Source organism: Oenanthe melanoleuca, chromosome 13, assembly GCF_029582105.1.
Source record: "Oenanthe melanoleuca isolate GR-GAL-2019-014 chromosome 13, OMel1.0, whole genome shotgun sequence".
In the NCBI taxonomy this organism is placed as follows: Eukaryota; Metazoa; Chordata; class Aves; order Passeriformes; family Muscicapidae; genus Oenanthe; species Oenanthe melanoleuca.
The window spans coordinates 8,044,091-8,068,982 of NC_079347.1; the positions used below are offsets into that span (position 1 = coordinate 8,044,091).

The 24,892-nt window shown below is 42.4% G+C and overlaps 2 protein-coding genes across 3 annotated transcripts; one reads left to right on the forward strand and one right to left on the reverse strand.

The window, feature by feature from the left end:
• Window positions 1-1,110: 1,110 nt before the first annotated feature.
• On the reverse strand, window positions 1,111-7,159 carry MRPL22 (mitochondrial ribosomal protein L22). The gene is made up of 7 exons (XM_056502443.1): window positions 7,082-7,159; window positions 6,540-6,585; window positions 5,194-5,338; window positions 3,981-4,046; window positions 3,589-3,666; window positions 2,962-3,031; window positions 1,111-1,846 (listed from the first exon to the last, which is right to left on the reverse strand). Exons 1-7 carry the CDS (start codon window positions 7,107-7,109, stop codon window positions 1,635-1,637), a joined length of 645 nt encoding a protein of 214 aa, XP_056358418.1. The 5' UTR covers window positions 7,110-7,159; the 3' UTR covers window positions 1,111-1,634.
• A 73-nt stretch (window positions 7,160-7,232) lies between these two features.
• Window positions 7,233-23,972, forward strand: GEMIN5 (gem nuclear organelle associated protein 5). 2 transcript variants are annotated; one of them, XM_056502719.1, is made up of 28 exons: window positions 7,233-7,439; window positions 7,601-7,755; window positions 8,221-8,402; window positions 8,715-8,866; window positions 9,079-9,210; window positions 9,367-9,499; window positions 9,867-10,026; window positions 10,650-10,862; window positions 11,578-11,663; window positions 12,038-12,132; window positions 12,737-12,873; window positions 14,042-14,115; window positions 14,508-14,689; window positions 14,790-14,929; window positions 15,334-15,505; window positions 15,720-15,947; window positions 16,442-16,555; window positions 16,749-16,877; window positions 17,192-17,284; window positions 17,559-17,696; window positions 18,021-18,168; window positions 18,302-18,421; window positions 19,289-19,499; window positions 20,068-20,325; window positions 20,954-21,116; window positions 21,727-22,297; window positions 22,714-22,810; window positions 23,371-23,972. In XM_056502719.1, exons 1-28 carry the CDS (start codon window positions 7,247-7,249, stop codon window positions 23,524-23,526), a joined length of 4,632 nt encoding a protein of 1,543 aa, XP_056358694.1. In that variant the 5' UTR covers window positions 7,233-7,246; the 3' UTR covers window positions 23,527-23,972. The 2 variants fall into 2 exon arrangements, with proteins under 2 accessions (XP_056358694.1, XP_056358695.1); XM_056502720.1 differs by having other exon boundaries at window positions 9,082-9,210.
• Window positions 23,973-24,892: the final 920 nt, after the last annotated feature.

Here is a 24,892-nt window from a genome sequence, read left to right on the forward strand (position 1 = left end):
TATATGTGACTGCTTCTTAAATTTGGATTATTTTGCAATTCTTTAGTCTTCTCCCAGATTACTGATCCCCAAAAAGGTTATAAACAATTCAAGTTTGCTACAACTTGTAAGAGATTGACTCTGACAGAGGAGTTTAAGGGCAGCTGGCAGAGCCCAGCACAGCTGTTTATCACAGTACAACAGAAACAGTTCTTCAAACACACATCAGGGACTGCAGAGATAGAGAGTTTTATCAGAACACACCTTTCAGGCAAGTTACTAAATTGTGGCTTTACAGCAAGAAATGTGTTTGAAAGCACACTGCAGAAAACCAGAGTGCAAATAAGCCCCTATTAATGGTACTGAGCTCTCAATGTGCTTCTTGTGTAACTTCACCATCCCCTAATACTCTTTAACATCATGAGACCCTTTCTTTGGTAGCCCAAAGAAATCACTCTGTACCAACCTTTTTTAAGACAATAAAAATAATTTGTTTCCTTACAGGAACTGTCCCTTTGCCACCATCCAAGTACTGATCAAACACAGGTATGAAAAGCTACCACGAGCTGTCAAGGTAAAAATACCCAAATGAGGTAAGCAATCCATCTCCCACTCTAATATTCCCAGAATGGAAAATGAAGGTCCAAATATCAGACATTTGCATGTACAAGCAGCTGCTCATTCTGTTTTTATGCTGATGTTCATCAAATCTGGCCATCTTGATTTGAAAATCTGACTGAGTGAAATGAGATTCCCCTTATCAATCTCAAGTCTTTTCCTCTTCAAAGAAATTAATGATAAAAATGGGATTGCTTTCAGAGAACTGAAAGCCTTTTTTGTATATGCAACAAGCCATTCCATATTAAATCTATGGAGTTTTTCACTTTCCTCGATGTAACAAAAGCAATTTATTTCCAGACAATCAGAATTAGTTCACTCTTCACCAAGAAAGACTTTTCTCCATATTTTTCCTGTTACCCACAATGAATTTCCAGAGAGAACAGCCTGAAATCCATGCCTGTATCAGATTATTAATGCCATGGGCAAAATCCAAAATAGTTTGACCATTTTGAAAGTTTTCACTGTCACTTCCTCTCTGGCAAACTAAATATTGCCACCTACTGCCAAAGCCTGAGCTTCCAAGCACTTTTTATTTCCCACTCCTAGACACAATGCCCAAGACACACAACAAAGACTGTTACAGCCAAGATAAACCAAAAATTGATGTCTGATATTCTCAAATATTGTTGTTACTTGGTTTTGTCCACTGTTACTTGTTTTTTTCCAATCCAAACTACTTTATCAAATTTTAGTTTGAGGCTTGATCTTGCAACATGTCTGTCAAGCACACAGTTTTATAATAAAAGTACATACATAACAGAGACAGCAAGCTTTATAAAAGTACCATATGTTTTAGATTTGACAGTCCAGGGTTGAGCTTGAATGCTGTGGTCCAAGTAACTCAGAAAAAGTAACATCTGCTGTTCCAAGATTTTTCCATACCCGTGACTTGACAAATAAGAAAAAACCCCATGATCTGTCTCACATTATCCAGCTCCAGCAGCACCAAAGATATAACTAAGCCATGACTTTAATTATTCCTTTCCACAATTACACTGCCCAACAAGAGATACCGATACAGCCACTGAAGTGTGTCACAGTGTGTGAACAAGGGTTCTGTTTCTCAGCTGCTGCACGTATTCCTTTGCTTGGTCAAAGCCAGTCTTTGGTGGCTCTGGGGGAGGAGGAGGACCTTCCACCAGCTTCACAAAGTAGTGGCACCTGCTGATTTTCATCATGCCAAACATGCCCTTGCCGTGGCACCGCACCCGCTTCACGTAGCGGCCCCTGCCCGTCTGCGACTCCGCTGAAGGAAAAACGAGGGAGAGATGATTCAGTCAGGAACAAACTGCTACAGCTGCAATAAAACACCTCTCTTGCCAGGGTATTTTTCATGGCTGCTTCTAGGAAGTTAATTCTGCTTGGGATTCTCCCCTCCATCTTTCTTCTGTTACATTTAGCAGATCGCTGCTACAGAGGAAGCCGTGAGCTGCATTAACGCTCTTCAGGAGCACCAGAAAGGTGAATTTAGAAAGCAGGCACACAAAGATAAGTGTGTGGTGAAGGACACTGAGCACTTACTAGATTATACAGCTCTTCTGAAGGTGGTATTTGTTTCACTGCCTTTCAGTAGTTTGTCTCATGAATTCCTGTAAGGTCTTACAGACTTCATTTTCCCTCCTTTCTCCCTTTATTGCATTCATCACAGGAATTTCATTACCTGCACATCCAGTCCTGCACTACAGCTGAGCCTTCTTGTGGCAGAGTCCTGCAAGGCTCCAAAGAATTCTAATCAAATCTCTCTATAGACCAGGGGACTTTAAGCTTATGAGGTCAGTTTAATAAAATTTATCCCCTATTAGACAAAATGGGATTTTTTGCTTTGGGCCTCAAAACACCTAAGAGTAAACATTTCTCTAACATCTCTCTAGGCTAAAAAGCACTTTAGTTATTTCAAGCTTATCCTGCAAATCATCTACAGACAAGTCTTTATATTAAGAATTTTACTGTCATTACCCATTTACTTTTATACTGTGTCTGATGGAAGTTTAACTTGGATCCTGCAAATCAAGTTGTACCAGCCACAGACAAAGCTTCCAGCATCTCTGACTGGCAACATTAAAAACTAGAAACCATTTGCTTCTTGTTGTCCAGTTTTCACATTTGTGTCAAGTATCTTCCTCCTCAGGACTTTCTGTTCAAGAGAGAGCAGAAATTCCACTCTCAGATGGATATATCCATCTTAAAAATGCTGCAAACATGTGCCTTTCGTGTTTTGGTAAAGTTAAGTTTAGCAGAAACTGTCCTCTATTCACTTCTGGTGATTTTAAGCATTAAAATCTTATTAAATATAACACATTTTCATAGGGTAGGATAAAGTAGGATGACATTTTTTTAATGCACTAAATTTTAAAAATGTACCTATGTGTAAATTTGATTTGAATTCCACATTGTGCTTTCTTACAGCCATTTCCTGTGCTTCTAACAGAACCTGTAACAAAAGAAAAAGAAATGGAAATACTGAGGAGGAATTAAAGTAATGCTACTTCTTATCTCTAGATAACATGAAAGAAGTTGAAAGTTTAAGTCAGTTATAGAAAAAGTATTTTATAGAGATAAAAACTGTTAAAAGACAAGCATCTCTTACATAAGGATGTTGCCTGCATAGAATGAAAAAGCCTCAGAACAATTTTATTACATTTCTGGGGAGGAAAGGGAGGCATGATTTCCACCAGCATTTGTCAGCCTTCCATTCCACTTTATGGAATTAGACATCTGACTAGTAATAAATTCCAAGGTGGGCAAAATGAACGTGGTCCATTCAATATTTTCAGCTAATTCAGGAGATTTCTTTGCCATAATTATACCAGAAATTAACACTTCAGCCAAGAAAATGAGTAATTTGAGAATCCAAACTACTTCAGTGCATTCAAAACAGGCTTACTTGAAACACAAAAACCCACAGAAGTAGGAACACCTCCAAACTTCTGGTGACAGGTACTGATTTTGAAGTTTTCTGGAAACCAAGAGTGTTAAACAGCTATTTACCTCTTTGATCACCTTTGCTCCCTTTTTGTCACTGAATTCCAGCTGAGCAAGAGCCTGATCAATGGACATTCCTTTTATCTGCAATCAAAGCATTAAAATTAACTTCTGCATTTACAAATATTTCCTTTCTCCTATTCAGAAGACATTATTCAAATTATGCTACTATTATAAAAACAAAAATACTGTCATTTCCTTAATTACCATTTTTTCAATGTAATACTTTACAACTAAACTAAACTATAAACAGCTATTCCCTGTCCAGATCCATGCTCATCCCCAGGACTCTGCTATAAAGATGCTGATTGAACTGTGATTAAATGAGGCTGTTAAGGCAAATACAGCAATTAAATTTTGCATTCTCTCAAGCATAGTACAAAGCACTCTTTGCTTACCAGTTTTGCCAGATACCACATCTTATCTTTGCTGTATTTTATTTCCCTCCGACAGTGATATATTTCCTAGGGGCAAAACAAAGAAGGATGAGTCATTTTGATGTGAAAACAGGAATGGAGCATCCATGGCTGCTCCACAATCTATGTTCTTACTAGGAATAAAATAAGAATGGCTCTGCCTACTATGAGAACAGCACATCAGGCATAGCTTTGATATTTGAAACGAAAAGCACTAAAAAAAGGTGCTGGCACACAGGAAATTTTAATACAATCTTATGACAGTTTATAAACAGAAGTCTCTGTAAAAGGATAATCAGAAAATTTAGCACCATCTTTTCCTCTCATTCTCCTCACTTTAGAAGCAAAGACTGACATGCCCATTCAGCCTTAAAAATATTACCTTGCTGTCAATTCAACTTACTGGGAGAGCAAATAAACAATATTATCAGAATGAACTTAATTAGCTCTTCAGAACTGAAGAGGGTTTCAAGTTTGATTGGCATGAAGAGCTGCCTCCACAGACCCATTTAACATTATTGCTAACAGGGACCAGCACCAGTCAGAAGAATCTAACATCAATACAAATTTGAAAGAGATGGCACTCTTGATAAACAGGCAAAACCTGATTTAATAAATGAGTCTGTCAATAGCTGCACTTTCACACAACCTGCATCAGTCAGCAGTCCACAGAAGGGATTTCTATATCCTAGGCCACAATGTTCACAAGAGCAATCAATAAATGCTCATGGCCCACAAAATACATGCCTAAAAAAACCCCATTTCTTTTGAAATACAAATACTTCTTCTATACTGAGCAGTGTGTCTAACAGAAGCCAGAACACATCAACTCCTAATGAAGAAAAATTCTAACAATGAAATTCCAGAATATCAGATCTTGACAGTGCAATTTCTATCTCCTTGTAGTTCACAGACTTCTATAGAGGATGGGCCCCTTACAGCTTGAACCACACATTGAGTAAGTGACCCACTGCCAGCAACTCAAGGATCCAATAAAATTTAGAGATTTAGAGATTAGGAAAGCATTTCAAGTGATGTTAATTTCTACAATTCAGCCACACTGAATAAAATCCTAAATAATGAGCAAATAAGCTTTCAAACTAGTGTCTTGTGCAGTCACCCTGTGCAGACAGTGACACTCTGTTCAGAAATTGCTAACATTCTGAGGTAAGGACATTCACAGGAGCATCCTTACAGCTGGTCTGCGAGGCTCTCCAGGCAGCTGGGGAGGATAAACAATCCTGTTCTTCTTCTCCCACTTCCCAATTTTCCCAATTCTCTGCAGAGATGTGCTTGTGTGGATGCATGACAGAGGAAAAAGGCTACCAGATGCCAGCCACCTGCAAGGCAAGACCACAACATCAGCTGCTGAACACAAGTTCTTTGTCCTTGCCCAGTTTAATGGGAAAATTATGAACTTGCAGTCTTGAAAAAGGGAGCCAGCACATTCGTGTACTCAAAAAACCAAACTATCAAAATCCTTTATAGTTTATGATGAAAGGGCTTTTTAATTCAGCAAGACTCAAGCTTCTTAAACCATGAATATTGGTATGAGATTCCACATTACATGTGCTCAGATTGTCACACAAAGTCACAGTCACACCTGTTCTGACGTTCCTGTGGGGTTCAGGACTCAGACAAACCATTTGTACCTTTCCCAAGGTACTTTCCATACCTATTTAACTTTTACCAACGACATACTTAGCAGTGAAAATTCCTAGTTTTCCAAGGGGCTGAGTATCTCAGAGCATTAGAAGTTTATAAACATCATGAAATTTGAAAAGAGAGGTGTTCTAAACTACTTCCAAAACACAATCAAGTTAGTACAAAAAGCAGACTGCTGATAGCAATAAATTTAGTTTTCAGGCAGTTTGCTCACCTCAGATTCTAAAAAACCAAGCTACATTTTGCCCCCTGCTGCCTGGATAAAGGAGCAGTGGGCAGCCACTTGTGACTACAAAAAACAGATGAGTTCAAGACCAAATACTGTGAGTTTTACTGAGCCTTGAATGTCTTTTTGTGTGTGGCCAACCCACACAAAGCACCTTAAAAAAGGCAAACACAGCATGCTGATTAGGGCACTGTATACCACTGTTCATATCCCATATGCAAAGATCAGCACAATACACATATTTCAATGTCATTGAGAATTTTTTCATATTTTTGCAGGGATACAGCTAGCAGGTCCAGTGTTCCTACAGCAGAACTATGGGATTCCTCCAGAAAGAGGGGAATCTTCAGCCAAGGAAGGAAAGCAGTGACTGGGGACAGCATAGATTCCACACATTGCTGTACCTGAACTATAAAGTCAGAGAAAACGTGGATGTCCAATAGAAAGAAACAATAAGAGAGATACCTCCAGCTATCATGGCACAAGCTCTGAATAAACAGAAAGACACCACAGGTGTAGAAAGTGAGCTGTTCCCTACAGCTCCAGGGCTGGGTGAGCCAACCCCAGCCCCCAGCCCCAGGCAGCCAAGCAGGGCAATGCCTGTCCCAGTGCCCAGGGCACCGGGGGATGGGTGACAGAGCCAGACTCACCTCTCTGGCCGAGCCCAGCTGAGGAGACCCCGCGCCCAGGCAGCACCTGAAGGGAAGGGAAAGTGAGGCATGAACAGAATCATAAAATCACAGAATGCGTTGGGTTGGAAGGGACCATCCAGTCCCACCCCTCGCTACGGGCCGGGACACCTTCCACTACCCCAGTTTGCTCCGAGCCCCACCCAGCCTGGCCTTGAACGTTTCCAGGGATGGAGCAACCACAGATTCTCTGGGCACCTTGTGCCAGGGCTTCACCACCCTCACAGGAAATAATTTTTTCATAATATCTAATCTAAACCTACTCGCTGCCAGTCTAAAGCAGCCCTTTATCCTGTCACTCCAGGCGCTTGTAAATGCTCTCACTACATCATCCCTTCAGACTCTGGAAAGCTGCAACTTGCTCACCCCGAAGCCTCCTTCTCCAGGCTGAACAACCCCAATTCCCTCAGCCTTTCCTCATACAAGAGCTGCTCCATCCCTCCGATCATCCCTCCTCTCAAGCGAGACCCTCCCAAACCAGCGCCGCGTCCCCTCAGCCTCACCCGCGCTCAGCGCCCAGCGCGCCGCCATCTTCCCGGCCTCGCTTTGCGGCAGCGCTCCGGGCGGGCGCACGGGCAGGGGCGCGGTTTGCGACAGTTTGCGGCGGCGTGCGCGGCGCTGGGCGGCAGCGCCCGGGGCACGTGGGGCGGCGCGGGGGGAGCGGGGCGATGGCGGCGGGGACGGGGATGGAGACGGGAGCGGGGACGGGTTCGGGGATGGGCGTGCGGGCGCTGCCCGCCTCCCCCAACTGGTACAGCAGCCGCTGCAGCGACGCCAGCAGCGACGGCCACCTCTTCGGCTTCGCGGCGAGGCACCGCATCTGCCTGCTGGATGTCGCCGCCGCCGCCCCCACGTTTTACGGTACGGTCACAACCTTCCCCGGCCCCCGCACTGTACAGGGGGGCTGCGGGGCCTCCCCGCCACCGGGAGCCCGGGCAGGGCACATGGGAGGCGGGGATTTTGGGGTGCGGGGGTTTCGGAAGGCTGCGGTGCCCCGTGACGATTTGTCGGTGTCGCGGCAGGGGAGCTCATCGGGCACACGGACAGGATCTCCGGCTTCGCCTTCTGCCACTGCCCCGGGCAGAGCAGCCTCTGCGCCAGCAGCTCGGACGACGGGAGCGTCAAGATCTGGGACAGCGGGACTCTGTCGGCGGTGCTGGAGTACAGCCTGCACCAGGTGGGAGCCGGGCACGGGGACCCGCGGGGTTTGGGGCTCGCACACAAGCACGGTGGGGCAGCTTTGCCCAAAAGTGAATTTCAGAGCCGGTGGAATTAAGTGCGTTGGACGCTCCTGGCCCGCTCTTTGTTCTTAGCCTGCAGCGCTGTTCATCACCGTAATTAGCTGCTGGTTGTCATCAGAGCCGCACTGAAGTGGTTTTGACTCATTACTGCTTAACCCAGCTCGCCTAAAATGATCTCTGCAGGTTGCTGTGGCCCACAGGACAGACTGAATGTGTATTTTAAGAGTTACTGTTGCCCATCAGCAGCTCCATCCTCTAAAGCCTGAAAGAACTGAGACACTCTGGGACAAACCGAGCTGATGCTGGGCACAGATAATCTTTTCACAGATTATTTCCTGCCTGTTGTTCTGGATTACATGCCAGTAAAACAGCTCTAAACGTTTCCAATGCTCTTTCCTCAGAACCCGATCTCGGCGCTGCACTGGTCACCTCTTGTGAAAGACCTGATTGTGTCTGGTGATGAGAAAGGTGTCATTGTTTGCTACTGGCACAACAGAAGTGACAGCCAGCAGTTCTTCCCAGAGCCCCGGACAGTTTTCTGCCTCACCTGTTCTCCTCATAATGAAAACCTGGTAGCCATTGGGTAAATGCTCATTAGTTATTATTCCTTATGTTTTGTTTTCCACTCTTTAATTGGGAAGTTTTGCTGTGTCGTTGAAAGTTAATTTTTAAGAGGTCTCGATGGCTGTTCTTTTAGTTTTGGAGTAAAACAAATTAGAAATAACATTTTGATTTGGTAAACCTGCAAAGGCAAAGAAATCTAAAAGTGTAATGGTTCAGGCTGCCTTCTCTGTACTAGGGTGATAACGACCCTGGAAAGAGCCTGTAAATCACCTTGGATATTATTCCACAAGGATCCAAGAATCTCTTGATTAATTTAAATCTCTGCTTTCAGCTACAAGGATGGCATGGTGGTGGTAATTGATATCAGCAGGAAGAAAGAAGTTGTGCACCGGCTGAGAGGCCATGAGGATGAAATCCATTGTCTGGCCTGGTGCCCTGTGCCTGGGGAGGAAAGGTTACCTGCTTGGCAGGATGAGCTCCAGGGTATGTAGACATGATTAACAGTTTGTGGAGTAGTTTTTAGTTCATAGAAATGTCCTTCTACAAGACTGAATTTTTTACAGAAGGTTAGTAACTAGCTAAGCAACTGCTAAGTTCAACAAAATATGTTCAGACACAAATCAGTATAATTTTCAGCTCATTTTTATGAAGTTTTGAATTTTAAAGCGTAATAATATGACTTCAATGGTATTCAGCAGCTCCTTCAGAAGAAGGCAAGGTTCCAAACGGGGAGCTGACACAGGACACAGCCACGAAGAAAGGTTGTTACCTGGCCTCTGGAAGCAAGGATCAAACCATCCGAATATGGAGCTGTACCAGAGGCAGGAGTAAGTAAGAGATAAACAGCAGCAAGGTGTGGAGCAGCTCTTGAACTGCAGCCTTTGTGTGCTAAAGCATGGGGAATGCCATTAAAGCTGCAGATTCCCAGGACTCCTGTATCTTTGGGAGTGTGTGAGGTGCAGTAATACCTCCTGGTTGTGCAGGTGTGATGACTCTGAAGCTGCCGCCCACCAAGAGGAGAGGAGGAGCCGTGGATCCCGCGGTCAAGGAGCGCATCTGGCTCACTGTCCTCTGGCCTGCTGGCCACCCCAGTGACATTGTGTCCAGTGGCTTTGGGTGAGTGGGACACTCAGCAGCAGCTGCACATTCCTTTGTTCCTGCTGGGGGAAGTGCTGAGTACAAAAGACACCCCTTTCTTCCTTCCTTTGCAGGCTGAGCGTTAGAGTTCAGACATTGAGAAAATTACTATTTGTCCCATAATATAACTGAATATTGACTGCTAATAGCATTAATTGTGGTTTTGCTCATCTACTGGGAAAAAGTGTCAGTTTTTAGGTGGAGTTTGTGTGTGTAGCTTTGTACAAGCACTGGATGTCTGCAGAACTCTGGTACTCCTGACTTGCAGTATATTTGTCATATAGTCTGTATAGGGCCTGTGTTGTTCTTCTGAAGTGAAAAATTTGTATAAATTTCAATTTTGTAGAGGAGAACTGCTCCTTTGGAATTTGACCCAGCCTGGCAAACGCAAGTGGACTCTTCTGGGATCTTCAGAAGGACAAAACCACTCCAGAATTGTGTTCAATCTGAGTTCTGTGAAGGACCAAGACAGAGAGCTCCTTTTTTCCATTTCAATGGACAGAGATGTAAGAACCATTTAAAAATTAGCATAGGAATACCTCTACAATGCCATTTGACTGAGTAAGATTCACCCTTTCAGGCCACAGTTTTTCCCTTGAAGTGGGTTTATTTTAGCATTTTATAACATCCCTTACTAAGAGTTGTAACACAACACAGGTTGTGCATGTTTCTGTTAGTTTATAAGCTCAACCTCTTAGCATGGTGGGGTGAATGCTTATGACTCTGGACTTAAACAGTAAGCATTTAATGAAAGGTGTTTTTCACTTCTTTTCCTCTATGTTTCACTTTTAAAAGGCCTGATTTTCCTTCTTAAAATCATTTAATTGTACAAACTAATGCATCTATATTTTAATCAGCCTTTCTTTTCAATCTTTGGTCTTTTACTGGTAGCAGAGTGTTTCCTGTTTTGAAACTGGAAGAGAAATTTAGTAAAATGAATTCATTGTATCTATTCCAGTCTTGCAGCTACTGCATCCCTGTCTGACATGGAATCCTCTGGATGCAGATCACATCCTATCAAGCCTTGCATTTTGACCCTTTGATTCTTCGTTTCACTTCTGCTTTGATTTTTCTTGTCCTGTCAGTCACTCTGTGTTTAACCATTCCTTGGTCCTTAAATATTCTTCAGGTGAAATGCTGGGATCTGTCAACTCTGGATTGCAGCTGGACCATGCCCTCCCTTGGAGGATTTGTCTATAGCCTTGCCTTCTCCCCTGTGGACACAGGCTGCCTTGCCATAGGGGTTGGGGACAGCATGATCCGAGTGTGGAACACTTTGTCTGTGAACAACGTTTATGATGTTAAAACCTTCTGGCAAAGCATAAAGTCCAAGGTTACAGCAGTAAGTGTGCTTTGGATTCCTTTTTTTTCTTCCCTTTTTTTCTTCCCTTATCTCTTGTTTTCACTTAAATTTTTTCAAGTATGGTTTTTTCTCTGTTTCACTCTGAATGTTTGTCCCAGCTAAAATGAAGCAAAGCCAAATTGTTCATTTTATACTCTATTCTCTCTGTATACAATCCACTTTAGAATCTGGCAACAAGTTTTTAGACCTATTTACAATCATAGAAGCTTGCTTTTTCATCTGAAATAAGATGAATCAGAAATAAGTTGAAGTCCAGCTGGCTGTTATGTTACTTTTTCACTTTTAAGCTCCTTCATGATTCTTCCATGCTTCATCCATAGTTTCCCTTGCTCTGCTAGGAAATTTGACAGGTACAAAAAGCCAGTACAGCCAACACAGGCGTCTTCAGTTGGGGTTTAACCACTGGTTGGTCAAAAGCTACTGCCTGGTAAAATAGCTGGCAGCTATTTCTGTTTTGTAATTTAGCTATCAAATAGCATTTTAATGATTTTAGTCCCTTGCATCTTACCCCATCAGAATTGGAAGGGGGAAAGCCTTTGATACTCAGAGCAGAGTGATCAGATCAAGTGGCTGTGGTTGGAAGGGTGGGTATAAGGTCCTTGCTCATCAGTTTCAGAATTTTTCTTTTGTTTATTATTTAGCAATAAGGTCTTTGTACCTTAGGTCATTTTGTGCCTCTGTATTTTTCTTGCAGTTATCCTGGCATCCAACTAAGGAAGGCTCCTTGGCTTTTGGAACAGATGATGGGAAAGTTGGCATATTTGACACTTTGTCCAGCAGGTGAAAAAGTGGCTTTCAAATTCATCAGTGTCAGATCCTGTTGGTGTGTTACCACTCAGAGGTGGTGTGGTCTTTCCTGAGGGATACCTTTGCTGTTAGATGAGTGAGATTAAATTAAAATTAGTCAAAGTTCAGGAATACTTTACCCAGAAAGACATTTTCAGGGAAAGAGGAGCAGCAAGGAGGGGGAGGTCACCAGGACAATTGTGTTACCATTTTAGTATCTACAGCAGATGTTAAAGAAAACTTGGTTGAGCCATGGCTTTAGAATGTTAGAGCACCTGGTGTCTCAAGTACGTTGCTTTGATTTTATCTTTTTTTCATTTCCATTTGCTGAAATCTGACTGCCCCTGCTTCCTTATCTTCCTGCCCAGTGCTAAGAATAAGCCACCTCAGATCTCTAGCACTTACCACAAGAAGACAGTGTACACATTAGCCTGGGGTCCTCCAACTCCTCCTCTGATTTCTGGTGAGTCTTCCAATACCCTGTGACAGTAGAATGTCCATGCAGAGCACACATATGTCATGAAGCTGCTCTTCCCACCCTTCTTAGGAGAAGGAGCCCCATTTGCTTGGTGGCAATCCTTTGAAGCAGCTAAGAATGTGTTCTGTAACTGTTAACAGTTTTGCAGGGGTGCAAACTCTTGTAGTTTGTGAATTCTGGTACCTTCAGGAAATAGGTTTGAGTAGTGCCCCACACTTCTGGGCTTGCTTCAGGGTGTTAGAGACCAGGAAAACAGGCTTCCTGCAGCAATTGCATCAAATCAAATACAGGTTTCAGAGTTTCTGCTGTTTGAAATTTAGCCCTTCTTGCACAACTTGGATTTTCTTTTAAGGACCAAAATTTAAAAGGGAATTTTGCTGTTTGCAGTGATTGTGCTATGAGGGATCTGTTGGTAGAAATGGGAGCTCCTTTTAGAGGGTTGTACTGTGAGAATTTCCTGCTGCTGGACTACAGGCAATTGAAGGATGTATATTGCTTTCTGAAATAATGCTTTGATTTATAGTGGGAGAGATTCTGTAAAGACTGATGAAGAACAGAGTGTAACTAGCTCTTTTTCTCTGTTGGATAGGAGAAGAAAGTGAACAGCCCTCTGTAACTTTATATAGTTGTGCTGGAGAAGGAATTGTTTTTCAACACAATCCCTGGAAACTTAATGGAGAAGCAAATGACATCAACAAAGTCATCAGAGACACCAATTCAATCAAAGTGAGTATGAATTTGAGGGGTTTTTATGGATTTACAGTAACCACACCAGAATTTCCATGGCCCTGTTGTTAAGTTTCTGATTTTGCCTTTTCGATGTATCTGTAACAAAAAACTTGAACCCCTCAGTCTCCACAGATCAACTTCAGTGACACTAACTGACTTAAACTATTTAAAGAGTTTATGGATTTGTGTCTGAAGAGGGTGGTTGGTATTTTTTTCTCCTAGTGTGAACATGGCACATCTTATGGTGTCAGTTGCTTAATTTTCTAACACTGTGATTTACTTGGGAAAGGTGAATGGGGGTAGAGTTTGGGTTTAAAACAGTGTGTGGCTGTTTAAAATAGTAGATTTCCAGTTTCAAAGCACTTGAAGTGATATCCTGAATTATATCCTGGCTTAGACCACATGGTGAGCATGCATGAGTTACTTACCTCAATTCCTTTAGTTCCCTTGCTTCAGCCATGAACTTTTAAAAATTTTTCATTAAGAACAGTAATGATTTTGCAGGAGGCTGTTTCCATTTATGCTGCAGCCAGTGCAGAGTGGTTGGTGATCACTGAGTATCTTCTCAAGTGTGATCAATCATTTCTTAGTTGAAAGTATAAAACAAGTGAAGTGGGTTGGATCTTCAGTTCTTTTAAGTCAGCTGGAGTCTGTCCAAGGGTATTGATTTGTATCAGCTGGATTTTATCTTCTTCCTTGAGTTAAGACTCTCTGAGAGTTAAGAGTAATGCCAGAGGCATTGAAACTATCATATTTAGGCATCTAAATTGTAAATTGTAAGTAGCTTTTGTCTGAATTCAAATGAGTAGGGATAATTAAAAGTAAACTTTGGTTTCTTTTGAAGTGTGAAATAATTTGCTTGCAAAGTCTGTTGCTTTCCAAGGTGTGTAGTGTTGTGAAACATCAAGGTCCTACTGGAATCAAGACAAAATTTCAAAATATTTCTCAGAACTAAACAACACTGAAAACCAGTTGGTTCTTGCATCAGTTATTTCAGTCTTAATTGCTCAGGTTTATGTTACTACTACAAAAGCAATGAACACTTTTATGACTTTTCATTTTGCAGACTAATTGCAGCTCTGTCCAGTTGCCAGCCTTGCTGTGTTGGATGTGTGTGAGAGAGATTTGGGGGGGTTTTGGCAATAATTGTGTCTTTTTTCTGCAGCACAAGCTGCCTGCACGTACAGAGGTCAGCTGGAAACCAGATGGCAAACTCCTGGCTCTTGGCAATGAGGATGGGTATGTCCAGCTTGTGGGTTAAGGTGGTGTCTGTGCTGATCTTGACTGCAGTCACTGGGGTGAAGCAAAAGTGCTTTTTGTTGCCCCGGTTTGTCTCTGTTCTTTCACTGCTGATGTATTAGAATCACGGTAGTACAGCATTCCCTGCTGTTACTTGTAGCTGCTTTTGGCATGGAGGATCCTCATTATCACATTAAATTCTATTTCAAGGATCCACTCATGGTTGAAATGTACTTTTGTTGACCAGTGAAACCAGAGTTTAAGTTGAATCCAGAAAGCACAAACTCAGTTACTCTAATTCATGTGCTTCAATTCTACTTATGCAAGATAACAAAAATGTTCCCATTTTCACCAGCTACTGAAATTCTTACACTGTTGTTCTTACATTTCAGCTCAATTGAAATATTTCAGGCACCAAACCTGAAGTTGCTCTGCACTATCCAGCAGCATCACAAACTGATCAATGCCATTCGTTGGCATCATGAGCACGGGACCCAGCCAGAGCTGAGTTACTTGATAGCCTCAGGCTCCATCAATGCCACCATTTATGTGCATAATCTGAAGAATGTTGTAGGTAACAGTTTGCAGATTATATTCCAAATCTTGGCATCTTTATTGTTTATTTCTCTTTTGTCTTTCTGGCCATATTAAATAATGTTTCTTTTTTCTTTCAGAGAACTCTTCAGAAAATCCTTTGACTATAACAGAGCCTTTTCGAACTCTGGCTGGGCACACAGCTAAAATCACAAGTCTTTCTTGGAGCCCCCACCATGAGGGGAGATTGGTGTCTGCTTGCTATGATGGCACTGCTCAGGTATTGCCCAAAGCATTTCAGATTTGTACTTCAAATCGCCCGTTCCACAGCTGAACAAAAAGCAAAATCTGTTTTTGTGAGATAAACTATTGAAGTACTGCAAGTTTATCTGCTGGTTCTGGATACCTGATACACAGATTATTTTGTGATTTGTAAATTGATTTGTAAGTCCAGTCATTTAGGTGCTCATATTATCACTTTTGGATCTTTAGTAAAGAAAGATGTTGTGCAGCTGTATCAGTGCAAACAAAGGAAATCTGCATTTTCTCCATTTGCATGTTGGTGTTTGAAGTACCCCTGCAAAATCCCAAAAGAGAAGTTCCTATCTGTGCAAATCATGGGAAAATGCAGAGTATTAGGTGAAGTGACTTTCTGAGTAATTGGATTTCTTCTTTGTTGCCAAGGTGTGGGATGTGATGAAGGAAGAGCCACTCTGCAATTACCGAGGGCACCAGGGCCGCCTGCTGAGTGTCCAGTGGTCCCCAGTGGATGCAGATTGTGTTTATACAGGAGCAGATGATTTTTCTGTTCACAAATGGCACATCTCCAAGCAGGAACACACACGGCCTCCTCAGGGTGAGTGTATTCAAACAGAAAATCTTTCCTGAAGGTGATGTTGGAGCTGAGAAATGGAAAGTTGCCATATTGAAATGATGCAAGTTCTTGTGCTGAATTTCAAATCTTCCTCTTCAGGAATAAACTGTGTCTAGGTTTAAATTGAGTGTACTTATTTGGGAACTAAATGTTGATCCTAAGATCAGTTAATACACTAAAATTTGCACTTTTACAGGCAAAAAGAGTATAGAGTTAGAGAAGAAAAGAAGTATACAGCCAAAAGTCAAAGCCAAGAAGAAGAAAAAGCCTGTAGGCAAGAGTCCAGGCAAGCAGGATGCAAATGATGCCATGAATGGAGATGACAGCATGAAGGAAATGCTGCTGGAGGAAAATGGAGTGTCAGACCACGAAGGAGAAAAAGAAGCTCAGGAGGCAGAGTTGGCTGATAAAGTCTCTGTGACTGGTAATAAATCAAATCATCTTAGTTCAGTGTTTCTCAGACTGTTCAGCCCTCTAAGTATCATCAAGTTTAATTTTCATGTAGATTTTCTCATTGCATGGTTTCGAATTGAAATCGTCCACTTGAAGGAAAAAGGCTCTGGAATGCCTTTTATAATTTTCTAAACTAGTTTGGGACTAATTGTCTTTAGATAAAGAGATTCTGGCCTCATGAACAGAGTTACTGTCTTTGGCTTGAAACAATGCCATTTTTGATCAGCATTGATAAATCTTATAATGCTGGTGGATTTTCATTGGTGTCTCTTGACATCATTTAGCCTTTAACAGTTTTCTGTTTTCTTGATATTTCCTTTCCCTATAAAGCTGTTAAGTCTATGGCAAAGCAAAGCTTGGTTTCTGTCTATTTCAAAATTAATGTAACAGAGTGTGACTATGTGAATTATTCTGTGTGCATTTCCATTCATTGCTTTTCCTATTTTAAATCACTTGACTCCACAGTGTCCAAGGATACATCTTCATCTGCATGTGATGATTCTTCATTCAGCTTTTCAAAGCCTTCTGTGACCCAGAAAGCTGCTCCTGTGAAAAAGGATCCACCTAAAGAGAGACCAAGTTAGTACCTTCAGGGATTTTTAACAGTCCTGTATCAAGGCAGAGTTCCCCATTCTAGACTTGTTTGACTGCAGCTTCCCTTCCTATTTGACACCAAATAAGTGCCAGAGAAAGAAAAGAGTGCTTTTGAAATAAACTGAGAAGTTCTGCTGTAACTGCAGCAGCAGTGACTAAAGTGTTTTTGATTTTTAAGCTCCTGATGCCTCTCTGAAGAAGAGGAAGCCTCGTTCCATTCTGCCCTTTAGCACATTAATGGATCACAGATCAAAAGAAGAATTGCATCAGGACTGCTTGAGGTTGGCTGCATGTCTGAAAACTAAAGGTATCAGTATAAAATTTAAAGTACTTAAGAGGGTAGATGCTCTTAAATACTCAAAATCAAGTGTCCAGGGACTTGACTTAAATGACAGGACATTATTTTTTTAAATTCTCACCTTTATCAGAGAATGTGACTTGATGTGATATCAAACTTAGATCTGAGTGTTGACCAGCAAATTATTAAATCTGCTGTACAGGAAAGAAAGTAGAAGACAGAAGTATTTGCCACCACTTGAGTGGTGTACAATGATACAGTGACTTGGCACATTCTTAGTTCTTTGTTAAATCCTAAATATTAATTATTCTTATCTGGTTTAGATAATAATGATGTGTCCCCTGACCTCAAGGACTGTATCCACTTGGGGCTGTTCACAGACAGGGATTCTCTGCACAAGATGATTGATATGGAAGGTAAGTGGCATAAGAGTATGTCCACTGTAACTTTTATATTCAAGTAGAAAACAAATTGGGAAAAATGCTCGAGTTTTCTTTACTGTAGATTACAGTCTGGGATTTAGAATGTGTGAGAAGAATATACATCTTTCTCCCAGATAGTTTTTACATATTTCAGATGTAAACCTGCCTTATGTTGAGCTTGAGTGATTTTTCTTTTGCCAAGCAATTTTACTGTGACAAATGATGCTGTTGCACTCATGCTGATGGGAAGTATGTTTGCTTCCAACAGGAAAACACCACTTGGAGAATGGGCATGCAGAGCTCTTCCAGCAGCTCATGCTGTGGAAAGGAGACATGAAGGGTGTCCTCCAGGCAGCTGCTGAGAGGGGGGAGCTGACAGACCAGCTGGTAGCCATGTCACCCATGGGTATGTTTGCTCTAGCACCACATAAACTGGTGGAATTGGATGCCAAGAGCCCCCTCATTCTGGTGGTTCTGGACAGAAGCTCAGGAATTAGTTCTTTGTGATAAGATTAGCAGTCCTTACAGCTTGCTGCTGGTTTAAATATGCTTTTAAGTTATTTTACTGGCAGTGAAGTCCTGCAGTTATGTTCAGTTAGTTTTGCCCCACTTCACTGACTTGTGTTATGGGCAGAGCAGAGGTACATATTGAAGAAAACAGTGATGGTAACTCACAGGAATTCTTCCAGTTATAAAACTGCCTCCAATGGTGTTGCCTCCTCTTTTGCAGTTGGCTACCAGGCCTGGGTTTGGACAGTGGAAGCCTTTGCCAAGCAGCTGTGTTTTCAGGAGCAGTATGTGAAGGCTGCCTCCCATCTCCTGTCCATCCATAAAGTCTATGAGGCTATCGAGCTCCTGAAAGTGAACAACTTTTACAGGTTGCTGTATATTTATGTTTAGCACTTCATCTTGTTGTTTTGTTGGTTTTTTTTAGTGGGGTAGACTGAGCATTTTGATTCACTCTTTGCACACAGTTTAACTTTCCTGTCTGGTTTCCCTTATGTGCATCAGGGAAGCAATTGTAATGGCTAAGGCCAGGCTGCGCCCAGAAGATCCAGTTCTGAAGGATCTCTACACCAGCTGGGCAGCTCTGCTGGAGAAAGATGGTCATTATTCCATGGCTGCCAAATGGTGAGTCTTACTGGGGAGAAGACAGAATTGTTTCCATGAATTAAAGTTCTTGGTTTTGTATCAGTTGAAATCTGTTAACAGGTTTGGTCACTGCTTGTCTTACGTGCTTTCTGAGCCTGATCTCACTAAATTTCCTCCAATGTAAGTGGGAAGTGAAGCTCCAGAGAGCAGTTCAGAGCAGAAAGTCCAAATACCCTTTACAGTAGAGCCATCTCTTTCCACAGACATTCCTGGAAGTTTTTGAAAAGCAGTCTAGCAAGACTAAGATTAGGTTGTCCACAAGAAGCTTATGTGAGATTTCCAGCCTTTCCACTGGAAACATGCAGTGCAGCAGTTCATCTTGAGTTTCTTGGAGCCTTAGCTAATATCCTGGTCATTGGGTTATCCTGCTCCAACTGGAGTGTTTAAACTTCTTGACTACCAAAATTACTAATACCCCTTGAAATATTTTTACTGGAGTAGTGTCCTCTGCTTGGTGCTGATTTCAGTTCTGGCATTTTTGTGGGTGTCACGCTTGTGAAAGGGTTTGCATGAAATCCAGAGAAATGCAGTAGGGACAAACAGCTGCATATACCCTTTGTCTTCTGAATCTTTTTAGTTTTATTGCTCATCCAAGCCATGTGTGGTGTGCAGACCACCAGAGATTTCAGTCCTGACTTTAAGGCTGTGTGACTTCCCCTTTGTGGCTTTTCATCAGATTGTTCACCATATGTCTATAGCAAACTTTAATAAGAAAAAGCAGTGAGAGCTCTGAGAACTGTGGAAAATCCAGAGTCATCTCATTTGTATATTTGTGCTACTGTGTTGCAATCCAATTTAAAAACTATTTTAGTACCAATCAACTTGTTTTGTTTTTATCTTTTTCAGTTATTTGGGAGCTTCCTCACCCTATGATGCTGTTAAAGTGTTGTCGAAAAAGGGGGATGTGACATCTCTTAAAACTGCTGCTGAGCTTGCTCTAATATCTGGGGAGGAGGAGTTGTCAGCAACTTTGTCTTTGAGATGTGCCCAAGACCTGCTGTTATCCAGGAACTGGGTGGGAGCTCAGGAAGTCCTTCAGCAGCATAAAACTTTATTTGTGAGTGTGGTCCTTTCCTTTCCACCTTCTTCAGTATTATCTCTCTCCAGTTGACAAACTTGCCACCACTTCCCATATGTTAATAGTCCATAAGTGGTCCTTTGGGCTGGTTTTGCTTCAAAAAATATTTTTCTAGGAGAATATTGGAACGAGCCTGTGGAATGGTCGTGGTGGGGAGGTGTGTAGACTCTGCTTATTGTTATATGAGAGGTTGTAGAGAAAAGTGGGATTCTTACTTTAAGTGTAGTACCAATCATGAGAAGTAAGAAGTTAAGTATTTGCTGTTTACATTAAAGGAACTAATGAACCAACTGGAAGTGCAGCTGCTGGAGGCTTTAATTTGAAATCTTTTTGTGGACTGAGAAACAAGGGCTACCTTGGCTTGCTCTGAAGTTTCTTCTGACTTCCCTTAGGCTCTGTCACCAAGAAGCTGCTACCAGGCATGATGTTCTTAAATCACTCTACCTGCTGTGGTCAGCAAGGGATTGCTTTTCTTGTTGCAACAGCTCAGTGCTTTTTTTTTTTTTTTTTTTTTTTTTTTTTTTTTTTTTTTCCCTCCTTTTTAAAGGGACAAAGACTTGTTTTCTGCCTGAATGAACTGCTCTGCAGGTGCCTCAGTGAAAGGAACCCCTGTGAGCGAAAGAGTCCTGTGCCCCCCTGTTACCACAGCTGGGAGCTGAACAGAGAGGCTTCATTTTTTGTCATGGTGACAGAAGTGTGGCAGAATGTGCTGGGCATGGACACAACAGAACAAGCCACATGTGCACAGGAGCAGCTTCGCAGGATTGAGCATCCTCCCTCAACCAGCAACACACACCCAAAGCAGGTAAGTGGATTTTGATCTGTGCAGGCACAAATCCTCACTTGGGCATGGGCAGTAAATCCAGCCACTCTGTGGTGTTGCAGCAGCCATTCCCAGGGAACTGATGTCTGCACCCTGCTGCAGGGTGGGGTTTTAGTCTGGGAGAGAGATGATCAGCAGCTGGTAGCCAGCAGTTGTTTCTGCATTTGTTTCTGTGCAGGATAAGAGCTGGCATAGGGTGTTGGGGGTGAGCACTGAGGTCACTGAGATGTGCTGGCTGGGAGTGATTGACAGAGCTGAGTAGTCTCAGCACCGATTCAGGGACTCTTAGGGGAGGTAAGGCTGCTTGTTGTCAAAATAGTTTGCAAGGTCTGTCCATAGACTGCTGCTCCTGCAGCTCTTCTCTGTGACCACAGTGAGTCACTGCTCCCACTTCTCATCTGCTTCCTAAGACACAGGCAAGCACAGTGGCTGATTTTACAGCTCCAAGTGATGTAAAAATGCTCTATCTCCTGCATGAAGGAGACTGCAAATTGCATTGTCACTAAAACTGCTTTTGGTCAAGTCATGTGCTTCTGGGCTCTTCCACAGTTGTCATAAGCTCATACTTTGCAGTAAAACTGTTAACTGTAATCTCTGGTGCTTCCTGTAGGTGCTTTTCCATATCTCCCATGATCTGGCCCTCGCAGCCCTGAGCTGTCACTTGGGTATGTGGGATGAGGCAGTGAAAAGTATTCTTGGAGCTGTGACCCGCAGTTTTGATGCTGGGAATTTCACTCTGATGCAAGAGATTTGCAACATCATCCTTCCTGAGGGTAAGTCTCTCTTTGTGTCTCTTCTGGCACTGACAGGGCTCTTTCCTGCCTGCACAGCTGTGTCCATTACTGTTCCTAGGCTAAATAATGTTTGGAAGCAGCAAGACTTAGCCATATCTGTGGAAACTTGTGGAATTTGGCTAGTGCAAGGACCACTGGGCAATGAAAATTCCTGACTGTGGAAGGAAGCTCAGCTGTGTCACCTGGTGTGAGTGATGTAGGAAACTGAGTGAATTCTCTTCTGTGAGGGAGCTGGGGGACATTAGAATGCTGTGTTCATTTCATAGCAACACATACTCCAACTTGTCCTCCATTTGTTTTAGGGTATGCAGTGTATTTAGTTTGTGGGTTGTTATTATGTGACTCAAGTTTTGCAGCTTGAGACCAAGGAAATTTGTTGTAGCTGATGAGAACTTTTTAGCTAGAACCAGAGTATTGTGTTCACAAAGATACCAAAGATGCTTTTGCTCTCGTACTTCGTGTGCTGCTCTGCCAGCATCTGAGTAAATCCCTGATACAGGTTTCCAGGGTTTCCTGGTTCATTTACGAGATATGCTCATTGTCTTTGGAAAGTTCTATGAACTGTTTGTAATCCTTTTCTCATTATTAGGCTGTGATGACCTGAGAGACAAACTGGACAGCACAAACTCTCAGAGCATGGATGCCTGCAGGAGTCTGGAGGGCTTTGTGGCTTACAGATGGCTCTATGAGCTGTGGTGGAACCCACCCAAAGACTCCCTGGGCCTGCAGAAGGCTGTGCTGGGCCCTGTGCCATGTCCCAGTGAGCAGACAGCTCTTGAGAAGAGCTGTATTTCAGGTGACCCATCCCCTGAGGAAACGGTTCAAACTGCAGCTGAGATGGGTGAAAATCTCTGCAGCACAACTGAAGTTCCCAAGTGTGAGACACAGAGTGACTCCAGAACTGACTTTGTTGATGTAGACAGACAGTCAAAACTGAAGGGTTGCCAAGTGCTCCTTTCAGAAGAGATGGCTGCCTTGCAGAACACCCAGAGGGACATAGCTGAAGTCCAGGAGACTTTAGCAGAAATGATCCGCCAGCATCAGCAGCAGAGGAACAATCTCCAGGAAAACACAAATGGAAACACCCAGGGAAGCAACCTGGAACAGAGTTCAGAGACTGAATCAGACAAACCATGCTCTAACACCAACCAGATAAATTGGTAAGACTCAGCACAGGAATGAGTGGGTTGAAAAGTTTCTTTTTTGTGTTTGTGCAGCAAATTTCTTGTTTTGCCTAGACTGCCTCTAATCTCCAGCCCATTACCCAGGAACATTTGAATATACAGCTCAGAAATCTTGCATTTCCCCTGGACTGAACCACCATGTGCATAAACTCAGTGTAGTGTGATGCATGAGGTGGTGGTACAGTGAATAAACAGGGCAGCTTGAAAAAGGGAGGAAAATGAAAAGGCTAAGCATGATCTAAGAGTTCTGTTTCTTTGTTGAACATTGGTTTGGGACTAACAAGAACGAGCTAGAGCATAAAACACTTGGCCAGTTCTCTCCTGTTCTCCTTATCCAGGAGGGAGGCTACACTCACCTAACATACTCATGACACCTGCTCTTTTCTTGACAGCAATGATGAACCAAGGCAACCGGTTACACTCCCTGAGCTCACAAAGCAGCTTCTGAAAGCAAAGCAGAAATTAGCTGAATTCCCAGACAACTTAAAGGTAAGTTTTCAGAAGAGCTGTTGCAGTTCTGGAAAAAGTCAATCTGGCAAGGGCCACAGAATCACAGAATACCTTTACAGAAGGGAACAGTGATGTTCTTGTGATACTGTGGAGTTTTGAGTGGAAACTGACACATGGCATCAGGGTGGTATTTTTCTTTCAAGGGTAATTTCCCCATGCAGTTGGAAAGCATAGCTAAAGCTCCTGTGTGGGAGAATTCAATGAGATACCATGTATGGATCATCCTATGCATTTTAAGAGTAATCCCTTGATACTTACGTACAAAAAAAAAAATTATAAACAATGAAATCAAACATTTTAACTATAAAATGGCCTTTATAGATTAGGAACTGTAGAAAGTACACATCACACATTTGAAAACAGGTAACCATGGTGATTGGGCAAGAGGGGGAAAACCTGGATAAATGTGAAGAGAAAATGCATCTGACTCCTGGCTGTTTTGAGAGTGCTACAAAGCAGTGTCTTTAGAGAGCTGCCTGATTATGTTGAATGACTGTAATACAAACTGTAGACATCACCTCATGTTCCTTTTTTTGCAGGCCTTCCCATTCCCTGACGTGCTGGAGTGCTGCCTTGTGCTCCTTCACCTTGGATCCCAGTGTCCTCCTGAGCTGCAGGAAGAGGCTCTGGCTCTCCTTAGGAAACACGGTGATGCTGGTGTTCACAGAAAGGCTGGCAGGAGCTTCTTGACGTGACATTTGGAGACCAAACTGTCTCCTGTGAGCTGCCTCCAGCTGCTTAACACTAAGGCTGCTCTTTCTTCAAGTTTTCTCTTTCTGATGGCTGCGGCTGTTACTGATACAAAATGTCAGGTTTATACACATCCACTTGTGCTCATCCACTGATACTTATTTAAGGAAACTGTTAGAAAACTGAAAAGCAGTAGAGTGCGGGCTTGAACTGTTATAATGGATTTTTGTACTGTTTTTTTATTTGTTGGACACTATGCTAATTAAAGATTTTGCTGTTTACATGCAAGAGAAAGTTTTGAATGCATTGTAGTTTTTCAGCAGAGGAGGAAGAGTAGCTGCCCTCAGGAAAATCAGTGGTTTCTGTAAACTGACCCTTAGGCCAGTATTGTTCTTAGAAGCATTGTGAGTTTATTTTCTCTCCTTTAAATAAAGTCTTCTACCACCATGAATTGGTATTTAATTTGATGTACAGAAGTAAGTTCTCTAGAATGGTGCTGTTCTAGAAAGTGCCAAAACCAATCCTGGATTTGGCAGCCTTGAACATGCAGTATTTTGACCAGTTTTACAGCTTACTTAAAGGCTTTGTCTGTCTTGTTAGAAAAACTAACTTCTATGAAAAGCACAAGGGTTAACAAGCCTTCTTAGTAATTTTTAGAAGCAAGGTTTTAAATGTAGCAAATAAAGTTTATGGGGGAAAGCATGGATCATGAATTTAGAAAGTTTCAGGTACAGTAAAGATTATTGTTTAATAATTAAAAGCAGGAGCAACCAATTTTTTAGATCAAAAGCTGTTCCAGATTCTTCCAGCCAAAATGCAAACTTAATCCTGATAAGATTTCCTGCTTTGAGCTGAGTAAAGCCTCAGAACATCTTTGAGAGCAGCAGGTGAAAGCAAGGGCTTAGACTGAAACAAGATCATGTTGTAGATGTGTTTAACCAGTGAAGTGTTGCCACCAATGTGAATTTGCTAAGTTCTGTACAAAGCACTCTAAAACCAGGCGGGGGAGCCAGAGCTTAACCAAACTGCCTTCCTGCACTTACAGCAGGAAGCACTAGAGCTCAGATGGAGCAGAAAACTTCACACACCAGTTTGTCCCTTTAAGTGGCCACTCTGCAGTGCAGGAATCCTGCACCAGACTGAGCTGTGCTGAGAGACCAACAGGGAGAGAATACAACTCTGCTAGAGCCCTTCAGCTCAGCTTCCCCTAGCTACTGTACAATGAGCTCAAAAGACATTTTACTAAGAGCTACCCCAGGAACACATCATAAATGGTAAACAAAAGCATCTTCAGGCATGTATCTCCCAAATTCAGATTACAAAGCCTCAACTTTGAAAATTCTAGTGCTTGATGGAAAATCCAAAACAAAG